At 38.9% G+C, this 22812-nt stretch overlaps 1 protein-coding gene and 1 long non-coding RNA gene across 3 annotated transcripts in view; one reads left to right on the top strand and one right to left on the bottom strand.

Moving 5' to 3' along the window:
- RELN (reelin) overlaps positions 1-22812 on the top strand; it is a 272198-nt gene that overhangs the window by 140353 nt on the left and 109033 nt on the right. For both annotated transcript variants that reach the window (XM_086886679.1, XM_086886680.1), the window contains exons 9-11: positions 3521-3617; positions 6125-6365; positions 19167-19312. In XM_086886679.1, the coding sequence (XP_086742805.1) occupies positions 3521-3617; positions 6125-6365; positions 19167-19312 (484 nt within the window). The remainder of the gene's footprint in view (positions 1-3520; positions 3618-6124; positions 6366-19166; positions 19313-22812) is intronic.
- Positions 8603-9789, bottom strand: LOC147653428 (uncharacterized). Its single transcript, XR_015285960.1, has 2 exons — positions 9029-9789; positions 8603-8730 (listed from the first exon to the last, which is right to left on the bottom strand). It is a non-coding gene; the product is annotated as an uncharacterized LOC147653428 (long non-coding RNA).

Genomic DNA, 22812 nt, shown 5'->3' with positions numbered 1-22812 from the left:
TAAAAAAAAAATTTGGCTGTTCTTGGTCGGAGGATGGTTTGGGGTACCCCCTGCTCCCCATAGATAATTACACATGCAAGACATTAATATTGAAAATATAAGCCTAACTCTTAGCCATATTTATCTAGCAATAACCTCACCAAGGCATCAATCTTGCTGTGACATACTCACCTTAAGGAATAAACAGCATTTTTTCTCTAATGCAGTAGCTTACTAACACAGACTTGTTTACAGCAATCATCGTGCAGGTTTTACTACCCATTTTCAGGTCTAATTCACATCCTGGGATTTCCTGATTTAAAGTAAACTGAATCTAATCTCATGCAAAAGGTTTTATGTACAACTTTTCCTTCAGAGGACAGGAAGGTGTGAATATTTATGGCATGATATCCTGCCCCTGCTCCTCTGCTCGGAGGTGACAAACTGTTTATTACCATCTCTGGGAGCAGTGGGAAGGACACCTCCCTCCCAAGCTGAATTGGCCCCCCATTCCTGCGATGTTCCTTGCCTGAGCTCTGATCATATATTTGTTCAGAAAGCCAGAAATATAGCTTTGCTGGTCGAGATAAAGGCAAATATCCAAAAAGCAGATTTCTGTTTTAAATAATCCTAGTTCAGGATTACTGAAATAACAGTGATATGAACTAAAAGCCATAGTATTAAGTAATAGTAATATTGAAAGTAATATTGAAAATTATATTGAAAGGCAGTAACTTGCAAAACCATCTGAGTAAACCCTGTCCTGTAGTGCAATTACATATTCACCCTCCTCCCTTTCCCCAGGGAGAAATTCTTAATGTAAACTAGGATGTGTGTAAGTTTTGTAAAAGGTTTGAATACCAGATCAATACTTTTTAATTTTTTTGTTAGTTTGCATTTTGCATAATTAGATAGGTACATGAAAAATAATCTATTTTATGATTCTAAGTCTAGAACATACAAAAAGAGGGTTTAAATGCTGATAAAGACATCTTTGTGATCACAGCCAGAAATTGCTGTTTGAGGACTTTCCCAGTCTTTAATTTTAATCTCCCTATCTTTAATCTTAATTTTAAAAAATATTTTATCTTAATCTTTATCTTAATCTTTAATCTTAATTTTCTCTATCTTTAATCTTAATAAAGTCCACCCTGCTTGTAAAAATAATAATAAACCCCAGAATTTGTCTCCCCTTTTTTTATTGTCTTCACTGCTCTTTTTCCAGTACCAAAAGTGAAATACCACACCTACCATTTCTGAGTGGCCCCGTTTCTTTTAAGCAATAGCTTTGATCTTCATTGCATAGTTGAGGGTGTTCAACTAACAGACAACATTTTTCATGTTTTCATGTTTTTCATGTTTGTGCAGCAAATCTGGCCTTTTCCCCTTTTTAAGCAGCATATTTTGACTTAGCTTTAAGAGCACTGTACCAAAAGCTGATTGTAACACTAACTGGAATGGCACATGCTATAAAGTCTATATTTCTGATTATTTTTACTGTTTATGTTCTTTTAATTTCTCTCTGACATAAAACTCAGTATGTTGCTGTTTTACCTCGCAGCTTCTGACTGGCCAAAGACACCAAACCAGCTGTAGTTCCCTAATTTTTGAACTGAATTCCTCTAAAATGAACAAATGTGATTAAGGGTTGGAACTCCTAAATTCCACAGAAGTAGGAAGTGACAGCAGATGTCACTCAGTAAAGTAGACCATCTCAGCAGATGGGCAAATATGAAACGCAAAGGCTTTTCCTGACATCGTTTGGTTTTAATCTGATAGAAATAAAATGCCTTGTCAGTAAAATATAACCAGACAGTTGCTTTGTAGTCATTTTGGATACATGGCTGGTAATTCAAAGTCCTGCTGCCTTTGCAATATTAATTATTCTGTGCCTCTTTACAGCAAGAGTACGTGTCAGACCAGCTGAACATACCACATGCAGCTGTAGTGGCTTGGAAGTATCTGTTACTCTATTAGCAATTTAACATTTAACAGGATTTAACAATTTAACAGGAAAACAACTTTGTGGATCATTTCCAGGAATCTAGTTGATGTATCAGACAAAATTATAGACACAAGACTTCATCCCATGTTTTGGACTGGTTTTCCCCCAGCAGAGGTATGTGATGTGTGTCTCAGAGAAGAAAAGCAGCTCTGTAGGGCTGAGAGCTGTGAATGTGAACACTGCCTCAGGGGAGTTGGGGCTGCAAGCTTTGTGCTAAATGACATATGTTCCCATTAAAATGTGTAAGTTGTTCTCCTTTAAAAGTGGTTAACACCTTTTTAATCAGGCCATTTATTTCATTTACAAAATTAATCACCCCGGGTAGGAAAATGATAGTATTTTATTATCAGCAGCGTGTATGTATATTTATACATATATTAAAATATGTATTTATACAACTTTCTGTGTGATTAAACGTATCTGAGACACACATAAACATAACATATGAATTGTGGCACATATAATACATACTGATAGCGTGAGCAAAGCTGTGGTACTCGCTCAGTAGTATCCTGATACCATCAGAGATGCTGAGAGCTGCTTCTCTTAAACCTGGAAAGTACATGATGTCTGCTGCTTTGAATCTCATGTGCTTATGAAATTTTGATCTTTGGAGCACAGGCTAGGATGTGTCTCTTTCACTGAGCATCGAATTTTCTGAGATGGATAAATTATCTGGTGTCTGAGGAAAAATAGTATTTTTAGCGTGTTAAATTAAAAGTCAGATTGTTTATCATGTTTTCTGGGACAAATTTCTCAATCCTGTTCTCGTGTTATTTTGACTTCCCCATGTATTAATTGTTAATCTCATCTTTTGTGACAACACCCAGAAGGCACTCTTTTATAAATCAAAAGTAAATATATTACCCTATCTTGCAGGGGTGCCATAAGGCTTAATTAGTTCATTTTTGTAAAGTGTTCTGAGATTCCCAGATCAGCATCAAGTGTTTGTTATTAATTATAGGATCTAGGGAGTATATTGGATGATTTCTTAATTTAATTACCTTCAGGCAACCTTAAAATAACTAATTTTGTAACATCTTTGTTCTTTAAAATTCCTAAATCACATTTGCTCTTGGCTCAAGTAATTCTGTATACTGTAATTATACTGTAATACTGTATTTTTATTTCTAGACTTTTTAATCTATACAGTAATATGAAAAACAGTCTTTTACTGTTTTCCCTGTGAATGTGGATTATTCTCTAATAAGAAGGTTTTGTTTAAACATTAGATGGTGAGGTTTTTTTCTGCAGTTGGGGGTGTTAAGTAATTTACTTGGCTTCCCCTGGGAAATTTGCAGAGATTACGTGGCACTGCTGTGATTTATCATTTCTACTTTATTTCCGACTCATAAAGCATGCATTATTTTGTGTTTACTTTCAGCAACAGATCACAGGAAATTTCATCATCAATCAAAGCACTTTAAAATAGGGAGAAGTGATAAGGTGACAAAGGCACAGTCAGCAACTGTGGTTATTGGAGAATCATTTATGCTTCATTGTGTCGTAACACTTCTCATTTTATTGCTTTCCCAGGATCAGGTTCATGTCGCTTCAGTTACTCAGACCCCAGCATCACGGTGTCCTACAGTAAGAACAGTTCTGCAGATTGGACTCAGCTGGAGAAAATTAGGTTTGTTACAGCTTTTTAATAATTTTCATGTTTTCCAGCTGAGCGGGTGGTGTTTAAACCTGGCTCTTTTAAAACTTGCTTTATTTGTTAACTTTTCAGTTCTCCTTGTTCATACAAAAGATGAGGGGTGAAATTTCTGGCTAATTGCAGAACTGGCACCAGGTTTGGTAAATTCCAAATTCATCCATTGATTATGTGGGAAGTGAGGAAGAGAATCACTTCAGACTTAAAATGCAACTCCAATAACCAGCATGTTCAGATGTCTGAAAAAAGAAAACTTCGATGACTTTTTGAGTTTTAACACCATTTTTAATGTCAGTAATGGCCATATTCTGTAATGTTTCAAGTATCTACTTTGGTAGAGTAAAATGTTCAATAAGAACATCTAGTCAACTTGCTGAACTCAAAGCTGTTCAACTGGCCCTGGACATTGCTGAAAGAGATAAGTGACCAAAACTCTACCCTGATGACCTGAGGCATCATGGGCCCATCGAGCTAGGAACAACTCTCCCTTGTTGTTGTGCCAATCTAAGTCTATCTTTGACACCTCTATCTTTGTTCAATAAGAACATTTTGTAGTTTGATATGAACACTTGGCCTTTATCACTCTTGTAATAACAAGATTTTGATGAATAGTGCCTTGCTTTTAAACCAACTGGCATACATGAAAACACGAAGGATTATGAATGGAAAATATAAATATTTTCATCACAATATACACACCTTTAAAGAGGGAGCCAGTGTCAGAGATGGACTTTTGTAAAAGAGCAGATTTTATTAATAATAGGAAAGGCATTTTGTGCAACAGCATAAAAATATAATTATACAATTGGAGAAGAAAAAGCTGTTGTTTATATGCAATGTAGTCATAGCATCTCAGTGTGCCTTCCTGCATTACCTCGGTGTCAGCGCTATACAGGAGACTTGCTTGAGCCCATCTTCAGTCCATTGAGGCAATTCGCAGAGCAAAAGGGTCCTTCATCTCTGATGAATAACCAAAACCATATCTGCAAGGTTGTGTATTTCAGTATCTCATCCTCCAACTCCTTGTGGGAGTGGGACTACAATTTCATTGACAAAAGAATAAATTGTATTCCATTTTAGTAAAACAATTCGTGCAAATTGTCTCAGAAAAATATAAAGCGAGAGTAATTCACTGCAGGCACCGAAGTTGCCTCAGAGTAACCACACAATGCATTCTATTTTTCTCACATTGATGCAAAATTACACACCCAGTCCACAACATCAGCTCAGTTGCTCTCATAGCTCTGCAAGCCAGGAAACTTAAGGGTTGCGAGGATGCAAGCTCAAGCCCTTGAGACCGTATTTTTTTTAAAGTTAATGTGCATGCAGTTTGACCTCTCTTTCCTCAACTTTGATGCTGGAGCCAGCAGTAGAAAATAGGTCAGTAGAGCAATGCCGTGCGAAGTGGAGAGGATGAATTATGGAAGGATGCTCGTTTCTCCTGTGGTCCGTAGGAATTGCAGTGTTTATTCGAATGTGCTTCAGCAGCTTCCACAGCACTACACGCAGCTCCAGGGAACGGTGGGAGAGCCTGGGAGAGGGGACAGGAGGGCAGCTGCGAAGGGGAGGTGTTGTGTTTTGTCAGTGGGATGCCAGCTCTGGAGCCCTGGCAGGGAGGCAGGGCAGAGCTCTCTGGGGGAAGCGGGGGCTGCGCGGGGGCTCCAGGAGAAGCGAGGACCGCTCCTCGGAGCAGCGCTGCACTGACGGTGACAGACACAATGTTTAGCAAGTGCAGGGCCATTTGTGGGGGCACATTCTGGGTGTGAATATGGGACAAATGCAGTTGCTTTTCGGCATTTTGCTTTTCTTTCTAAAGAGAAGTTCCTCTATTTTCTGCTATAAAAGAAAGCTATAGGTGCCCTTTTTTCCTATAAGCTCTGGATTGTCTCTGACAAGCTATTCACCCTTCAAAGCATCACTACCAAGGTAGATAGAACATTGACTGGCTGACATCTTGCAAACCTCAGTTTGTGAAGGACATGTTTGTCAGAGAAAATTCCTAGCTTTTGTCTCCAACCATTCTGCTCCATCCAAGTCTTAAGAGACTGAGACATCAGAAGTGAGCAGATTGTTTTGATGAAGGAAAAAACAAATTTTGTGAGACCTCTTTTTGTAATTAGCTTCCTTAACATTTCCTTTTGGCCACACCTGCAAAATACCTGACAATACCCAGTCACCGTCTGTGACCAGCACTGAGCATGGACGTGGTCCTGCTCTATCCTCCTGCTCTCCAAACATCTGCACTGATCTGTTGTTTATTGCACTCTCTTTGAAGCCAGGCTGCCTGTTTGGGCTGGATGTGCACTGCCTGGCACAGTGGGACTCTGCCTCAGGGCAGGTATTTTCTGATCTCCAGAGAAGCTTTATCAGCACACAAGGGATATCAACACAACCATGTCACACCTAGTAAATGTGCTAATTGAGGGAAAACTGTTCCTGACTGTGGCTTAAAATTGGTCTAATTCCCTATCATTGTTTTTCAGTGCCCCCTCCAACATCAGCACAATCATCCACATCTTATACCTTCCTGAGGATGCTAAAGGGGAGAACATCCATTTTCAATGGAAACAGGATTATGTTCCTGCTGGTGATGTGTATGAAGCCTGTTGGGCATTGGACAATGTCCTGATCATAAATGCTGCTCACAGAAAGGTTGTGTTAGAAGATAATCTGGATCCTGTGGATACTGGCAACTGGCTTTTCTTTCCTGGGGCCACAGTTAAGGTTAGTCTGATTTTCCATGGTTTAATGTTATTATTACTCTTGCAAGCAGAAGAAGACAGTAACATCTAACCAAACTGTAATCACAAGGGTGTTCAGGCAGCTCCATCCTCTTCTAGCATTGGGCTCTTTTTAGCTTTGTTTTCACCCTTTCTCTATCCCATTGGGGCTCTCTAAAACAATGCAACTTTTCTGCCATGATCAAAAACAAATGGCAGTTTATGCTGTCATGTCAAAGATCATGTAACAGAAAATAGAAAATAGCTTCCTTTTAGCGAAACAACACAATATTTTTGAAACTAACTCAAGTCTTTCTGTTAGTTATTTTGAATACCTTTTTAACTTGGTCTTGTTCAGCTACAGCTACTCACTTCATAAATTATCACAAAAAAATAAGGTTTCCCACTTTTTCTGTCTGTGAATATCCCATCTCCATTGCAGCATGCATTTGGGTAGTGGCTGCTCGTTAAGATTCTCTTTTTCAGTATGATCCTGTTTTGATATGTGAGAGACAGCAAGACCAAGATCCATTCTAATTTGAGAAAAACTCTAAGGACCCCAACTAAGTCTCTGTGCACAGAGTCCCTTCACATGCAGAGTTGTTCAGTATTTGGAAAACAGCTGGATTATTGCTGTCTATGTTTCAAAACAGCCAGAAGTTCAACACCTGATGACTTTCTGGTTTCATCCTATTTTCATTCACGAAAGCAGTTTTGATGTCAGGTTCATTTATGATGCTGTTAATGGTTTTGGCAATTGCACAGGAAACAGATGTCGAATGCTGAGGGCAGTAAGAGTTTGGTTTTGGCCTCATCCTTTTCCCACACAAGCTGATACAAATGGCTTCAGATTAATAGTTTAAGAAATAAATATTCCCATTCATCTACAAATCATAGTGCCATCTTATTAACACTTTTTTTGTTTTTTTTTACTTCAGCAAGGTCATTTAAATTACATTAGCAAAGATTTTACGTGAGATTTTAGAACCAAATAATGTACTGCATATTTAATGAATATTATTATGATTGTGATTGGTTAATACTTGTTGTTATCTCTGGATTTTGAAATCCAACCCACATATGTGAAGGTGTGAAAGCAAAGCAAGGATTAATGTACCATAGACACTGCTACTTTTCTCAGTTGTCCAAGCCTAAACACTGCTTGCTCTTTCTTAAACACGTATAAACAACATCTAAACTTTAGCAAATAAGCCTTTTTTTTGCTACTGTTTATGATTTTCTTTTTGTTTAGTTGTGGAGGTTATTTTGGCATTTGTTTAGTTAAACTCAGCTAGTTTGTGCCAATACACAATTTGGCATTTATGAAAGACAGAAGATAAACCTGGAGATCACTGAGCACTGAGAATTTCTAGACAGAAATCTCATCAAGTTCAAGCCTTATATGTGACATGAGTGAGGTTTCACAAACCTGCTGTTCCTCCAAGATCATCTTCTGGTTTTGGTACAAGTGAAATGTGCAAATACCTGTTTCCTGCTGACCTCTGACTGTGTGTAGCCACTCATACCAGGCTGAGGCTATGTGTAAAATGTGCTGTAGGCACACTGGATTAAAGCTATGTGTAAAATGTGGTGTAGGCACGCTGGATTAAAACTATGTGTAAGGCAGGATTTCAGTTCTTCATGGGACCCCGCAGTGTGTATTGTCACAAGAGCGCTCCTTCACTCACTTCATTTTTAGCTCTTGCTACATTCTTCCTCAGATTTTCAGGAACAATCTTGCCAAATATAATTTGAACAGATTTTGCAATGTGAATTTCATGTTATGTCAAAAGTAAGACTATAAATTGGGTCAAGATTTACATCAGATCAGCATAAAACCTGTCGTAGCATTCTAACACCAAGAACAATTTTTTGACAATTTTTTTTTGCTTTTCATGTTTGGAATATTATATAAAAGTTTACAAAATATTTTATTATTTTCTTTAAAATGCTTAGCTCAAATCTCAGTTCATCACAAACATGTTTTGTATAAGTAGAAAGGTAAGAATCCTTGTAGATTGTGCTAATGACATTAAATATGGCATAAAGGAAGGCTATAGGAGATTTCTCTATCATAGCCAAAGTTATTGTCATACAGAATAATATTTGAGAAACTGTAACAGTGTTACAGAATTATCACAGTTAATTCTAGTTCCCTTTTTTCTACAAGTCTTTTTGCTTCCCAGACAACAAGAACTTGCTAAATAATCCTGATCTTTGTTCACAAAGTCTGCATAGCAATTTAAATTTTTTCTTTACATTTTTATTAAGGGATCAACAAATTCAGGTCTCATAGCTGTCTGCAGCTTCTTCAGCAGGGGAGCAGAAGGGCAGGCACCGATCTCCTCTCTGATGATCAGTGATAAGGTCTGAGGGAATGACATGAAGCTGTGTCAGGGGAGATGTAGGCTGGCTATGAGAAAAAGGGTTTTCCCCCAGAGGGTGGCTGGGCACTGGAACAGGCTCCCCAGAGGAGTGATCACAGCGCCAGCCTGACAGGGTTCAAGAAGCATTTGGACAATGCTCTTAGGCACAGGTTGTAACCCTTGGGATGTCCTGGGCAGGCCAAGAGTTGGGCTTTGATAGTCTCAGTGAATACCTTCCAACTCAGGGTATTCTATGATTCCATGAAGTTTCATTGCTGTATCATACCTTTTTAACTCTCACCTATATGCTTGAAGTTTCCATACTCAGCATCACAATGATGAACTTCATTCCAATCTCACAAGGCCTGTTTGTCCATACCAGTTTCAATTCATATCCTCCCATACTCTCTCGATTACTATTTTTAGAAAAACTAGCCTTAAAGATGTTTCTTGAGGATCTAACGTGTAAGATTAGGCCATGAGACCACTCTCTGTCCTTGAGAGTGAATGACATAGCAGTTTCCATCCACCTGGGCAGATGCTCTCCTCCCAGAGGAGTGGTGTCATCCTTGCTGCCTACTGAGTCCCTGGCTCATCCTTGAGGGTACATCCCTTGAAGATAACGCCACTGGAGCAGACAGTGAGAGTATTACTGGGAAATTTGCAGCAATGCATTCACTCCTGATTGGTGGTTTTGGATGCTGTGTTCTAAATAAACACTGTGGGAACTTTCTTGTGCCCAGCTTGGGAAGCAGTTTCTCCTCCTCTCCCAGTCTGCTCAAGCTTGGTCCAGGGATTTCTTTATATTTCTTGTTGCCCTCAGGAGCAGTTGCTACTCATTTGAAAGCGCATGGCTGGTTGCAGACGCAGCTGGACCTGGCTACTGAAGTAGGATGCAAGCTGAGAGACAAGCCATTGAGCTTGTGGGTTTTGGTTCCAAAGAAGACAGCAAAAGGCAAGGGAGATGCTGTCAGCAAGGCCAAGCAACCCTTAGGAGATTAATTGGATCCACTGGAACGTGTTTATCTGTGTCGGACTGTGTGGAAGGGTGTTGAACAGGATAAATTCCTGACTGTGTTTCAATGCTTCCAGTGACAGCTCTGAGCATGAGCATGGCCTCACAATGAGCGTAGTTAGGGTGTTGCTCTGGAGGTTGAGATTGCTGAAATGCATGGAATAATGCTGGTGCTTCTGTCAATGATGCTCCTTGGATCTCTACTCCTAAGGAACAGAGAAGTGATTTCAGCTTTCAGTGGGCACTTCATATATACTGTATATTTGACGAGGAAGTGCTGAGCTTTGAGACACAACATTTGCAAGTTCTTTTGTTTTCTCTGGTTGCCCTAGTCCAAAATTGGTTGTGCAAGATCTAAAACTAATTTTGAGAAGGGAGACAACCTCAGTAGTCCTAGAGTTTATTTCTGCTGTGCTTTGAAAGCAAGAAAATAACATTGAGACCAAACCACCTGTTTCTGGAATTTTTCCACATTGGGAAAGAGCAATATGGATCATTACAGACACCAGAGTGACAATGTATTTGGTCATGGTGTGTTAACCCAGTGACACTTATCATCTTTGAGAAGAGTCAAGTTATAGAATTGCTGTCTCACAGTTCATTTTGGGGCTGGAGGCTGCCATTCAGCTGGACAGCTTGGTTTGTTTGGTCTGCTGGGTTTGGGGACTACACCTGAGGCTGTTGGTGCTGAGCTCTGTGTGTGCAGCCTGGCCTGGGATGGGGCAATGGGGCAGGTGTGTGCCAGCCTCACTGAGCAGGCTGGGTTTAGGACTAGGGAATGGTGACTGATGTTATTTACTACTGTGGGCATGGCCAATAAACACTGAAAATATTCCAATCCCAGTATTCTGATTCAGTAGGCCCTTTAAATAACTGGTCATCACCATTCAGCTCATTTTCATTTCCCAGATATGCATGCCAGTGTAGCAGAAGAGAAAGTTGGATAAGAAAAGAGTGGGAGAACTAAACACTCACACTCAGAAAAATATGCTGAAAATATGTATAAAACACTGTGACCTTTTACCACACCCTGAGCAGAGCAGGGCTGTGCACATCCTAGATCTGCAAGTCCTTCCTGAACCTGCGTTGCTGAGTGTTGCTGAGCAGAGAAGACATGCACACAGGCCTGGGAATTTGGCAAAAAGAAAGGCTGATTAAGCTATTTGATCCTCCCTTGTTCCAGAGTAGACTTCCAAATGTCTGAATACTCTGTTAATTAATGGAAGGCTTCTTCAAAAACAAACATCCTGATCCATATATATATATTCTGGGTTTGTTTGTGCTAAAATGAACACAATTTTTTTTTTCCTTTTCTTTTGCTTTTAAATTCATGCCTTAAAAAGTGTTCAGATATCCATTCTCTGAATCAGTTCAAATGTATTTGTTTGAAAGAGGAGAGGTGATAGTCTATGTATGCCAGTTTGAAAATGGCAGACTGAAATTGCTATGACCTTATATTTCTCAAAATTTAAAATATATAGATTCTTCTGACAAGATTCCTTTATTTTTTGGGTAAGATATAGCAAGGCAGTATTTGTTTTGTGGGCCAAACCCAGCCTTCTAGCCAGCTGCTTTGCCTTGCAGGAGCCCTTATCCACCACATCTTCCTGGGAAGAGATGGACAGACTTCCTGCTGCACCTCATCTGAGAGATATTCCTGCTTCTCTGTGGGTGGAAGGAGGAATGTGAGAGGGGAGGAGAGTTGAAGAAAGTAGTGCAAGGTGCACAAAACCTGTCGACTAGCTCCCTTTAGATTGTGGCCATTCTGAGCTGTGCCCATGAAGAGGCATTTGTATATCCATAGGGCTCAATCTAGCCCATGGATGGATTTGGGTTTTTTTTCTAATAATCACACTTGTAATTAGAATAATAATACTTAGATACAATGCCTAGGAGTTCATTAGAACTGACAGGTGGTTGGCTGTAGTGCTGTGAGTCATTTGGGCAGCTGAGAATTGATGTTGAGCAGCAATGCTGAACCTACACCTTTCTCCATGCCAGTTCCCCATGGTTTGGAAGTGTTGGGAGGATGGCAGGGAGCCAGGATTAGCTCTGAGCTGGCGTCAAAGCACAGGGGGTCTTTCCTGCCTCCTAGAAGGAAAGAATTTGATCTTCACAGGTCACTGTGAGATGCACATCAATGAGAACAACATTAATTGACCCATTAGATGCCAAAGAGTAGAAACGACTTTGCTTGAGTCTTTGCCACTGATTTTTCAGTGGTGTAAATGCACAGCATTGCTTTCAGAAGAGCAGATGATGCTCAGGGCAGAGTGCTCCAAACATCAGTAGCTCCTGAAAGCATGGAGGAATAGCTCAGATCATGCCAGTAAAATGACTCATTAAGGAAACCGGTCATCGCCAGCGTGATCAGTGTTGTACAAACATCATGAAATGTCCTAGAAAACTAAGAGCCATACAAATCATACAAATCACTCACAAACAAGCAAAGTGTTTTGAGCATTAGCCTTTGAATAACAGTCTATATTCGGAAATGATGAGTGAAAACACACTTTATTAAATGTTTCTTGCTGCATCACAGGACAAGTTCCATCCCATTGTTTTGGAAAGTGCACTATAACCCTCTGTGCTCCTGGCCTGATTCTGCAGCCAAGGTTTTTGTTCTGTAGCATACACTAATTGATGTAAAAATGTAGCACATGGGAAATACTGAAGCTCTGATTTTCTCATGGGAAGGTATCCTAATCACATTGTGTTCTTTCTTTTGGTTAAAGAAGGGATTTCAGGCCAGGAGCATTAACAGCCAAATCCACAGAATTTAGAATTTGAAGTTGTCCCTAAATTCTGTCACCGTACCTTTGCTGACTGAGACATTGCATACAAAATATGATTTTATCAGGACTTAATCTATCCTTGTACCTGCAATCATGTCAAAATTTTAAAATTTCTAAAACCTGAATGACTCATTTCCAGAAAGACACAATATCTAATTTATCACTCCATTGACAATGCTGCTTCAATTAATTTTCTTCATCTTTCTTCTTGTTCCTCTGCTTCTCATATCTCATCTGTTTGCATTGCCTAGATTTTAATTAAAAAAACCCTCCTCTCTAAGGAGCAATCTGAAGTGGCAAAAATAATCACTTAAAATATTACAGTCATTAAAAAATTGGCTGCGGTCAAAGCCACGCATTTTCAATTTGCCGACAAATGATATTTTCGTTTCTTTTTAAAGTGCATTTTGTATTTGAATAGCATACGCCAGCCAGCCTGGCTATCAGAGATGCTCCTCCAGCTGGGTGGGCTCTGTGACAACTCCTTAATGGGGGAAATTGATGGCCCTCTGCTTGCTTAGAGGTGAAGGCATACTGGGCAGATTTCTTTCCATCTGCCGTCAGCCCTTTGCAAGCTGGCACTGCCCAAATGCCCAACACATTCATTCCAACGCAAGAAATGTCGCCAAAAATTAAATTGTGAGGCTACAGCTGTCTGAAAGAATCATCAGGGCCATTAGGCCCAGGGGAGATAATATGAAGAGGAGCATCAGTGTTCGTCACTGATAAAAAGCTAATTAAATGATGGTAAAGATGACTGTGAATGCTTTAAAGGCGTAGAGGTGAACAACATTTTCATGGGAGTGCAGGAATGAACCTCAGGAAGATGATATGCAAGACCTCAGCCAAAAATCTGTTACACTGAGGATTTTCACACTAGTGTTTCCTGTTGATACTTTGCCGAATGGCACAGTTGTATCATTTAGTTGCCCTCTGTTCCACTCTCCAAGTAAAGAAATCCCATACTGTAAAGCCAAGAGGTATTTATTGATTCACAAGTTTGACTTGAGCAACCGGGACAGAAGCTGGCTTGAATGAACTTCAGTGCTCCTGTTTACATCCTTAATATTTGTCTTTTGAGTTTCTAAAAATCTTCAAGGCTGTGTGCTTAGCTGCAGCTGTGACAGAGTCTGATCTGATTGAGGTTTGTGCTGCTTCCCATTGCAGGGGGGACTGGAGATCTCCAGATCCTCCTCCCCAAGAGGTCACACTCAGGGTAGCTGATGTCTCCTTACGTGGTGCTTGCATGCAAATCTTTGAAAATAAGGAGATTGTTTGGATATGTTACAAGATGTAGGATCCCAGATCTCACCCAGACCCCTAAGCCATTTGGATGCTACAGAAAGTTAGGGGTCATTACTTAGTCATGATACCTTATAGAGGTCCAGTTGTAAAGTGTCTGCTTCACCAAATCTGACTTTCCTGCTTTTGTTGACCAATGGTTTTGAGCAGTCATAATTTCAATAATTCTGCATCTCATGTGATCAAGAGGCTTTCCTAAAAGAACCTAAAATCTAACAAGTGTAATGTAGGATAAAGAGCGTGGCAGGCTGTTAACAAAAGTTTGATTTTAAAACCATGCATCAGTCTCTCTTCCATTAACTAATGTCTTCATAATGTGTTGTAGAAATCTCATATGAATTAGTAAGACTTACTGCATCTTATAGACAATTTGGCTAAGAACTGTACTGATAAACTGGAAATATTCATAGATAACAGGAATTTTATAGTGAAAATATATGTAGTTGCAAAAAGAGCAACAAAGAGCCCTCATCAAGGAATGCACCATTGCTGCCTCTCCAGACAAACCAAAAAGATAGCTTTTGTATCAGGACATTGCCATCCATTTATAAAACGGGATAAGCTGGGGATGGGGACAAAAGGAGTAAAAGGAAATAGTGCAGGAGGGGAGAAAGCTCATGCTGGTCACCAGTGCACTCCTCAGTGCAATCATGGATAAGGCTTGCTGATGAGAACACTGAGGAAGTGTCTGAAGGAAATCATGTGGGAATTTGACAAGAGCAGTAGGCAGAATGGGAAAGGGATGCAAATTTGGTTGTCTCAGCAGCAAACATAGTGACAAGCATTGACAGTCAAGGAAAAGTGGCCCATGAGATGGGGCATATTGGAAATGGTGGAGGCAGGTGAGGATGAGCCATGCAGGGCCTTGAAAATGGGGAAGAAGCAGTGATACCATAACTATCCAGTAGACAAACTTTAGCAACACAGAAAATTCGGAGTGAAGATTAGATTGAAAGTAAATCCAAGAATGCTGAGATTCAGGAATCCATCCAGCCAATTTTCATTTTTCCCTATTCTTGCAGAGAAATAGCTTAACAATTACAGATAGTGAATAAGGTAGTGCCAGATTAAATTAAACTATTTGTTGGTTTTTTTGAGATTTTTTTTCTCTTGGGATCGCCACAGTCCCTGAACAGAACTGGGCTTCTTTCCATTTGGCAACAGGCAGGGGTTGTTTATTTATGAATACAACAGTTTACATATGACAGGCTGACAGTCCCATTCCAGTTGCAAACAATGGGAAACAGCTACTGTTGTGAAGTGGCTTCATTCAAGTGTTTATGTCTTATGTTCTGTAATGTAGGTGATCTGGGAGTAAACTTTATTAAATGATGTGTATCAGATTTGTCAAATAATTTATTCTTTAAATTAACTTTTCCTTACAAATTAGCTAACGTTTCAGTGTTGTAATTTGCACAAGGACACACTAAATGTTCCACATGCATTTAATCCCCTTTAAACAAAATTGAACAGTGCTTTAGTTCTGGACCTACAGCTGATGCTTCCATGGTAACAAGGACAAATATCCTACAAGTTGTTTTCACGTAGCTCTTTTAGTTACAAATTTTGCATAGCAAATTAATTTCTTCTTATTTTATAAATTATGTAAACGTAAATTAAAATTAAAGAGAGAACAAATTTAATCTGGAATTCATAAAAGAGGATCCTGAAACTACATAATCCACAGGATCTCAAGTTTAGGGAGGACTTAATCCAGATAGTTTTAAAACTCATTATGTGTCTATTCCACATTTTTTACCTCTTGAGAATAACAAAATAAACACTTGTGAAATTCAGTCCTTTATACTGGAAGTATGTAGACTTCCATTGCAAGTGTAAAGCCTTTAATTTGGGAAAGAGATAACACAATATGTAAATTGTACTTTAGGGTTTTTTTTCTAAAGATTTTAATTCAAGTCTTGGGTTGAACCCAAGAGAAAATGAGTCTGATGGTTTCAATTCTGTTTTTAATCTGTTCAAGCCCTACTGCAAACCCACAAAATAGTCCAACACGTTCAGCAGCCTCCTGGATGCTGAACAAGACTGACAAGGTAGCTGGGGGCAATGCTGGTGAGGGACCATCTCCTGCAGAACTTCTTTTGCTCCTGGAAAATTTAGCTGAGTGCCCTTTGAGGTTTTTCTTCCCTCAGCAGCCTATCAGGTAAAAAAAAATGAGCAGTAAAAGCAGTGACAGATAGTGACTGCTTGGAAAGTTAAAAGAAAATGACCTGAGGGTGATGGTTATACAGGCAAGGTAAATGTGGCAGGTGGGAGAGAATAAGATCATGAGTGGAGGAGCCCTGGCTGCTTGCTTGGGCAGCTCAGCTTATGGAGCTTATCCACATCTGCTTCTCCCATGGGCAGGTGTCCCAGGTCCCAGGTGGTGGCACTGGGACAAAACCGTACAAGAAAATGGTGGCACTCCCTCAGAACTTCTCTAAAAGTCATACCTGTGTTTTGAGCATGTTTCTCACTCTTTTAAAATACCATTAAGGTCATGAGCTTCTGTTAGACATTTCATAGGTATTTGGAATAATGGGGGAGTTAAACCCCAGTCTGAACTTCTGTTCTGCATAGCTGTTTCACCAGCCAAAGCTGACATGAGCAGATTGTGATTTGAGCCATACGTTGTGTGGTTCGTTAACACATAAAATATGCATAAAATACATATTCATAGATACTGGGGAGCTGTGTATAAATGCATAAATATAGCTTTATAGAACTAATTAAATAAATTATGATTTTGAGCTTTTGTAAAGGGTTGATCATACACCACTGTATAAATAATTATTTATACCCTCTTGCCAAACTGCCTATTTATTTATCCTGACAACCTAAATGAAAACTCCATTCAATAAATATTCTGCTAGACAGCAGAAGGATGTACAAATACTAAAAAGATAATGGGGTTGTATCTGGTTTGTGTTTATTTTAATAGATTGTTTTCACCAGGCAAAGGATTACTAATTACAAACCCACTATCAGATGCATACTTACATATAACTTAGCACCTTAGATATAAGTTGGACTTATAGAGGATTTTCCAATGCTTGTATGCAATTCTAATATCTAGCTCAGTAAGATCTCTTTATCTACTTTTTCCCTGAGATGAAGGGTTATGTATAAATTTGAATAAAGTTTTAGTCTGAATATTTATTTTTAATGCATTTATTTGACTGCAGATAATAGGAGTTTTGTGACAGATTGCTTGACAGATAAATTATACTTCATTTGTGTTCAGCAAATGAAGAAAATTCTGAAAATCAAGAAACACAACAAACAAATTATTCTTAAAATTCTGATGTTAGCGATACCAATGAGTGTGACTGTTAAAATCAGTAAACAAAAGCAATTTCTCAGTCCATTATAAATAACTGCATAGAACAACTCCTGTTTTTCAAAGAGAAGATATAAAACTGTCTCATTAATTTCTGCTAGTTATAATATATTTGATGTGCAAATTATTCTGTCTTTTCAGTGGCAAATATGGTGTACTGTGTGTATGCTGCATTAACAGACCAAGGAGAAAGGAGACTTGTGACAAAATCTATTTCATTTCTGTGATAAATTATCAACACTTCAGGATTTTTCTATTGCTTTGACCTTTCCTTGGAAAAAACACTTTAACAGCAATTTGTTTATTTTAGCAGTTGAAACAGTCTTAGCGTTTTTACAATGTGTTATATTTTTACGTGATATTTAGTCTGTGTTAATAAACACAGAACTTTTGTCATTCAAGTATAGACCAGGAAGTCTATATACAAAAATCAGGCTTCAAGTACTCACAGTTTTTTCTAACAATGTGTAGGCACTTCTAGAAACATAAAAATTACTTTCTTCTATATATATTAATTGCTGAAGTATTGGCAACCATACTTGAAAACCATCAATCAAAGAATTTCAATTATTTCACTTTATTACATTGATAAATAAAGTGTTATAGAATTTGACAAAATGTGTTATTTTGTACTTAGCTCATAAAAACCAATAGACAAAGACATACAGAGCAGTTTTCATTTCTTGCCCCAGCTTTCTCTTTGTTAAAAATCTAATTATTCCCTCATGTGACACTACCATGACCTTTTTAAGTGCAGAAGATGTGATTGTCATATTTTCCCTTGGTACATTGTGGAGGAGTTCAGAGACAGGAGGGCACTGCATAGACGATACTGAAAAGGTCAATGCAATTTGGCGTTATTGTATCTCTGTTTTAAATACTGGAATGTTGTAAGAATGCAGAATTATTCTAATTAATAATAGCTTAATTCAGCTTCCATTTTTAAAAGACCAAGATCACACACACACACACACACACACACACACACACACACACACTCTCACATGAATAAAAGAAGTGCTTGAGAGAAATATTATTTTTATCAGTATTTTTGTAATATGAACAATTAAAAAAACTGCCAAGTGTTCGGTTTGCATTAAGACAAGGTAGAGCTTCTTTAGTCACTTCTAGTTCCTGTTTCTGCCTCACAGATTTGGCAGACTGTCATGTTATCAGAAACACAAGAAGGCAAAAGTAGGATGGGAGAGAGAAGAAAATCTATACTGCAACCCCCTCGTACACCTCACAGGCCATACTCCTTCCAGGCCAGTACTCCTGGAGAGTTGTGGTGGTTGTGGCATGCTGGGGGAGACACATGGCATCATTTGATGTTCCTGTGGTGGTATGTGCAGAAATGCAGCAGGAAAAGCAGACACTCTGGGTTTGGGAGCAGCTTCAGGACCCCTGAGATTGCTCCATCACAAGAGCTCGTTGCCTCTAAAGTGATTTGTTATGCAATTTGGACTAAATACAGCAAATACAGCTTTTCACTCATACACTTGAGGCTCAAAGTTTACTGTATGGCAATGCATAGCAATTTTACACACAAATACATCTTTTGGCAAAAATTCAAACACAGAGATCTGACATGTTTCACAGCACAAAACTCTTACGCCTACAAAATCCCCATAGCAATATTTGATATACTACTTTGTAAAAATAAGTTATTTTCAGACACAGTTGTGTGTGGGCCAGACATAAAGGTGATACTTTAAAACAGAAATAAACACTCAGACATGAGGTACACGACTTTTCATTGCAAACAGTTTTACCGTGGTCTGTAGTGGGTTTGTAGGGAAGCAGGTACAAGATTAGGATGCAATAATTGTTGGGGTGGGATAAGAAAGATACAAGATGACCATCTGTTTTTTATTTAGTTTCAGGCATCAGTGAGTCCTTAGATAAAGTACAGCTCACGCTGAGCCCTGACAATGTGTGAACACTGTACAAACCCAACATAACCTCATCTTCCATGTGCTCCTGCCCACAGCACAGCTGCCAGTCTGATGGGAACTCCATTTACTTCCACGGGACAGAGGGCAGTGAATTCAATTTTGCCACCACCCGGGATGTGGACCTCTCCATGGAGGATGCCCAGGAGCAGTGGGCAGAAGAGTTTGAGAGCCAGCCCAAAGGGTGAGTGTCCCCAGCCCGAGCAGGGCCCTGCACAGGCGAGCAGCATCACTCCAGGGATGAGCTCCAGGAAACAGGATAAACAGAGAATCATGTTTTATCTTTGCTGTGTAGTCAGGGAAGATTGGGACTAGGATAAATTGCAATACTGTGAATAGCATGATTGCAGATTTTTGGAAGAAACAAGACCAGGAATTCCAGGAGGAACAGTTTGTCTCTGGATCATCCTGTCACCACTGTTTTTAAAAAGTAGTTAATGACTTATGTAGGCATTCTAAAGAAACATATGATGGTGATCTGTTTTTATAATTCACACCAGAGTCTTGTTAACAAGCTCATAGCCATATAAAATTGAATTCCTTGTGAAATTCTTCTCCTCTGGATCACTGCTGTGAGCCTCACTTTACTGAGAGGAAGCTCCTGCTTATGCAGATGCCTGTAGGTGCTAGAGGAGAAAAAAGAGGAGAAGGTGGAGGCAGGAAAACTGAAGCAGCAGTCCATTCTCATCTAGCAGCACCAAGAGCATAGCCATACCTGCTGGGCAAGAGCTTGGGGTCTGGCTGATAACTTACCACTTATATTTTGAATATATACTTTGTGATTCAAAAGGTCCCTGTAAAGCCATATCCAGCAGGGACTGCTGCAGGGATGCAGAAAATAATCAAAACTGTTCAGGACAACAATATTACTGCTCTTACCAGAATATGAGTGAGCTTTAAAAAATGTGTCCTGAAGAAGCTTCATTTTATATACCTCATTGTATAAATTCTGACAAAAAGAAAATAACCTCGGTAGGGTCTTAATTCTTTTCTATTTAAAAAGTATAAAAATCATTAGTCCCTCTAACCCCAAGGCAATGAGAAACATACACTGCTAATTTATGGGTCCCTACTGAATGTTGACTTTAACCTACGAAGTACTTCAGATCATTAGCAACTGGTTCAAATGCTGCCTATGCTGTGCTGAAAGTAAAGAGCACCTTTTAAGAAACACATGCTATTATGTCCTGTGGTATATTTAGGATTTACAGAAAAAATATTCACTCCAAACTCTGTCCCAGTTCAAATAATCAGCCAATGGCAGCAGGTGCTGCTTCAGACAAAGGGAAGAAAATGAGCTCACATGTGTTGGGTTCTATCTGACCACGTGGGACACCTTTGAGATGTGGTCTCTGTCTTTTTCCCATCCTGAAAAAAAAACCAGGATGGGAGTGCAATCTGTGGACATCTTCCCTGTCTGTAGATCTTGGCTCTACACATCTGAGTGTTTAGTTAAGTTGGGCAACTTGCAGCCTGGGTTAGCAAATGTACAGTTTCTTCTGAATTAGGAAAATGTCATGTTCCCTATGACATGGTGCCAAGGTCCAACTGCAGGTGGCAAGGGAGGGTGCAGCCCTCCTTCAGTTCTCTCATTTTGTGTCCCAGCAACCAGGTCCTGACCTGCCCCCACACTGCCAGCCCAAGGCCTCAAACCTCTTCCTATTTTTGCCTTTGGAAATTTTACTCTATGTTAGAAACTTCCTTCTTTCTATTGTTCTGTAAGAATGGAGATTTAAATTGCATGCTGCTGTAAATAAACAGCAAACTTGCATGATGTTATAGACTACATCCTAATCATGTAAAATTGTCACCACTACTGTTCCTTTTTTTAGCTTTCTCTGGAATTTGTGTTGGGAGCTGTATATAAATGCAAATATATATGAGTTTCCTTAATGACTTCTTAGAGAAACATTTTTGAATGTTATTTAAACTATATTTGAAATACAGTTTTACTGTAATCATACAGTCACAGAACCCTGTATCCCTGAGAGAGAGCTTGCAGGAAGTTCTCAAGCACTGCTTTGTCACATCAGCTGGAGCTTGCCAGCTCTCAAGGGAAAGGCAAAAGCATTCCTCATAAGGGAGAGCAAAAGGAAGCTCAGGTATAGTGGTCACCACCACTTTCCTCAGCACCAAATGCTCTTGGAGATGAGGGCAGATGAAACCATCACTGTTTTTAATGAGTTGGTTGGTATTTTTTGTGTGTACCACCTAAAGAGAGAGGCTATGTGGATAGGGCTGTTGTACCACACATATTTCCAATGTTGTTCTGCTTCTTTTCACTTGGGTGAGTTACAGCCTGATCCTAAAAGTGGACAGATCCCCACACCAGGCTGCCTAGCAGGCACACTGTCCCTTTGGACCTCCATGTTCAGTTGGTCTAGTTTAGGTCAATAAATCACCTGTTTCATAAAGAGGAATTCCAAGAGTTGTGTGAAAGATAAATTAATTCAAATATAAATACTAAATCATGCCATGACCTAGGATCCTTCTCCATTTTCTTTACTAGCAATGTACTTCTATTAAAGTGCCTTTTTTAAAAAAAGACGTAGAATTCTCTGGTTTTCATTCCTGATGCTGCCTAAAAGGAGAGGATCTCTGGAAACATCCATGATCTGCATCATTCATGACCCTGAGCTCTTTTGTGGGTCACTACAGAGAGTGTTTTAATTGAGCTAAATAGAGCATACAAAAGATCAATGGAGCATTGTGAGATTTTTTTTGTGTAAGTTAAAGTAGGTACAACTGTTTAATTCTGTACTTGCCTTCAGCCCGGGAGACCCATTTTCAAAATTGTGTTTTGATTATATTGCACATTAGCTTTAAAAAATCTGCACAATAGAATTTGGATTAGATTAAACAGTGCTTCCATTAAAATATTTATATTTATATCATAAAGCTTTTCAGTGATATTAAGCTTGCTAATTCCTGTGAAAATGACTGACAGGTTTAAAGCAGGATTTCCAAACAGGCATGTCACCAGTCTGTCATAGCTTAGGTCCATGGGGAAACTGGAAGCTTTTAAGAAGATCCTAGAAACGCATTTTGAAGTCATTGGAATGGTTAAACTAATAAATAGACTGTTTAGTTCTTGAAATGACAGTTTTTGAAATTGTGATATGGCACATGCCTGCTAGAGATTGTCTCTTGTGGAGGGAGACAGGAAAAGACTTTGCCTCCCACAAAGGTTTCTGAACTTCCATGTTTTCTCATTCCTCCTGAATCATGCTGAATAGTTAAATGTTTGGAATATCAGGATTTAATGATTCTAAATAATTTCATTGTTTTATCAGCTTTATAATTCTTAAATACTTACTTATGAATTCAGACTTGGACATGAATAATAATAACATATCAGACCAGAATAATGCACAAGTTTTCAACACTTTCTAATATTTCAAAACATTTTGATTGAGTTTTGAAGTAACCATCACTTTCATGATGAAAATGGATTTTCAATGTAAAATATTTAATTGGAAAATTCTGCAACAGCTCTTTTAATTATCACTGAATAAAAATAAGATAAAATGTTGTACAGAAAAACTGAGAAAGATCGTATCATCACATATTAGAAACACAGCAGTCTTTTTTTATACTCTGTTCATGTGTTAGTTAAAAACTGTTACCCTAAATTCTCAAAAAGATGAAAAGAGAGCATTTTATGCTATTACCTACATATTTAAT

The sequence above is a fragment of the Cyanistes caeruleus genome, chromosome 4, assembly GCF_971803275.1.
Source record: "Cyanistes caeruleus chromosome 4, bCyaCae1.hap1.1, whole genome shotgun sequence".
Classification (NCBI taxonomy): domain Eukaryota; kingdom Metazoa; phylum Chordata; class Aves; order Passeriformes; family Paridae; genus Cyanistes; species Cyanistes caeruleus.
Note: the sequence above shows the minus strand (reverse complement) of the source record. Positions and strands in the feature narration are given on the sequence as shown.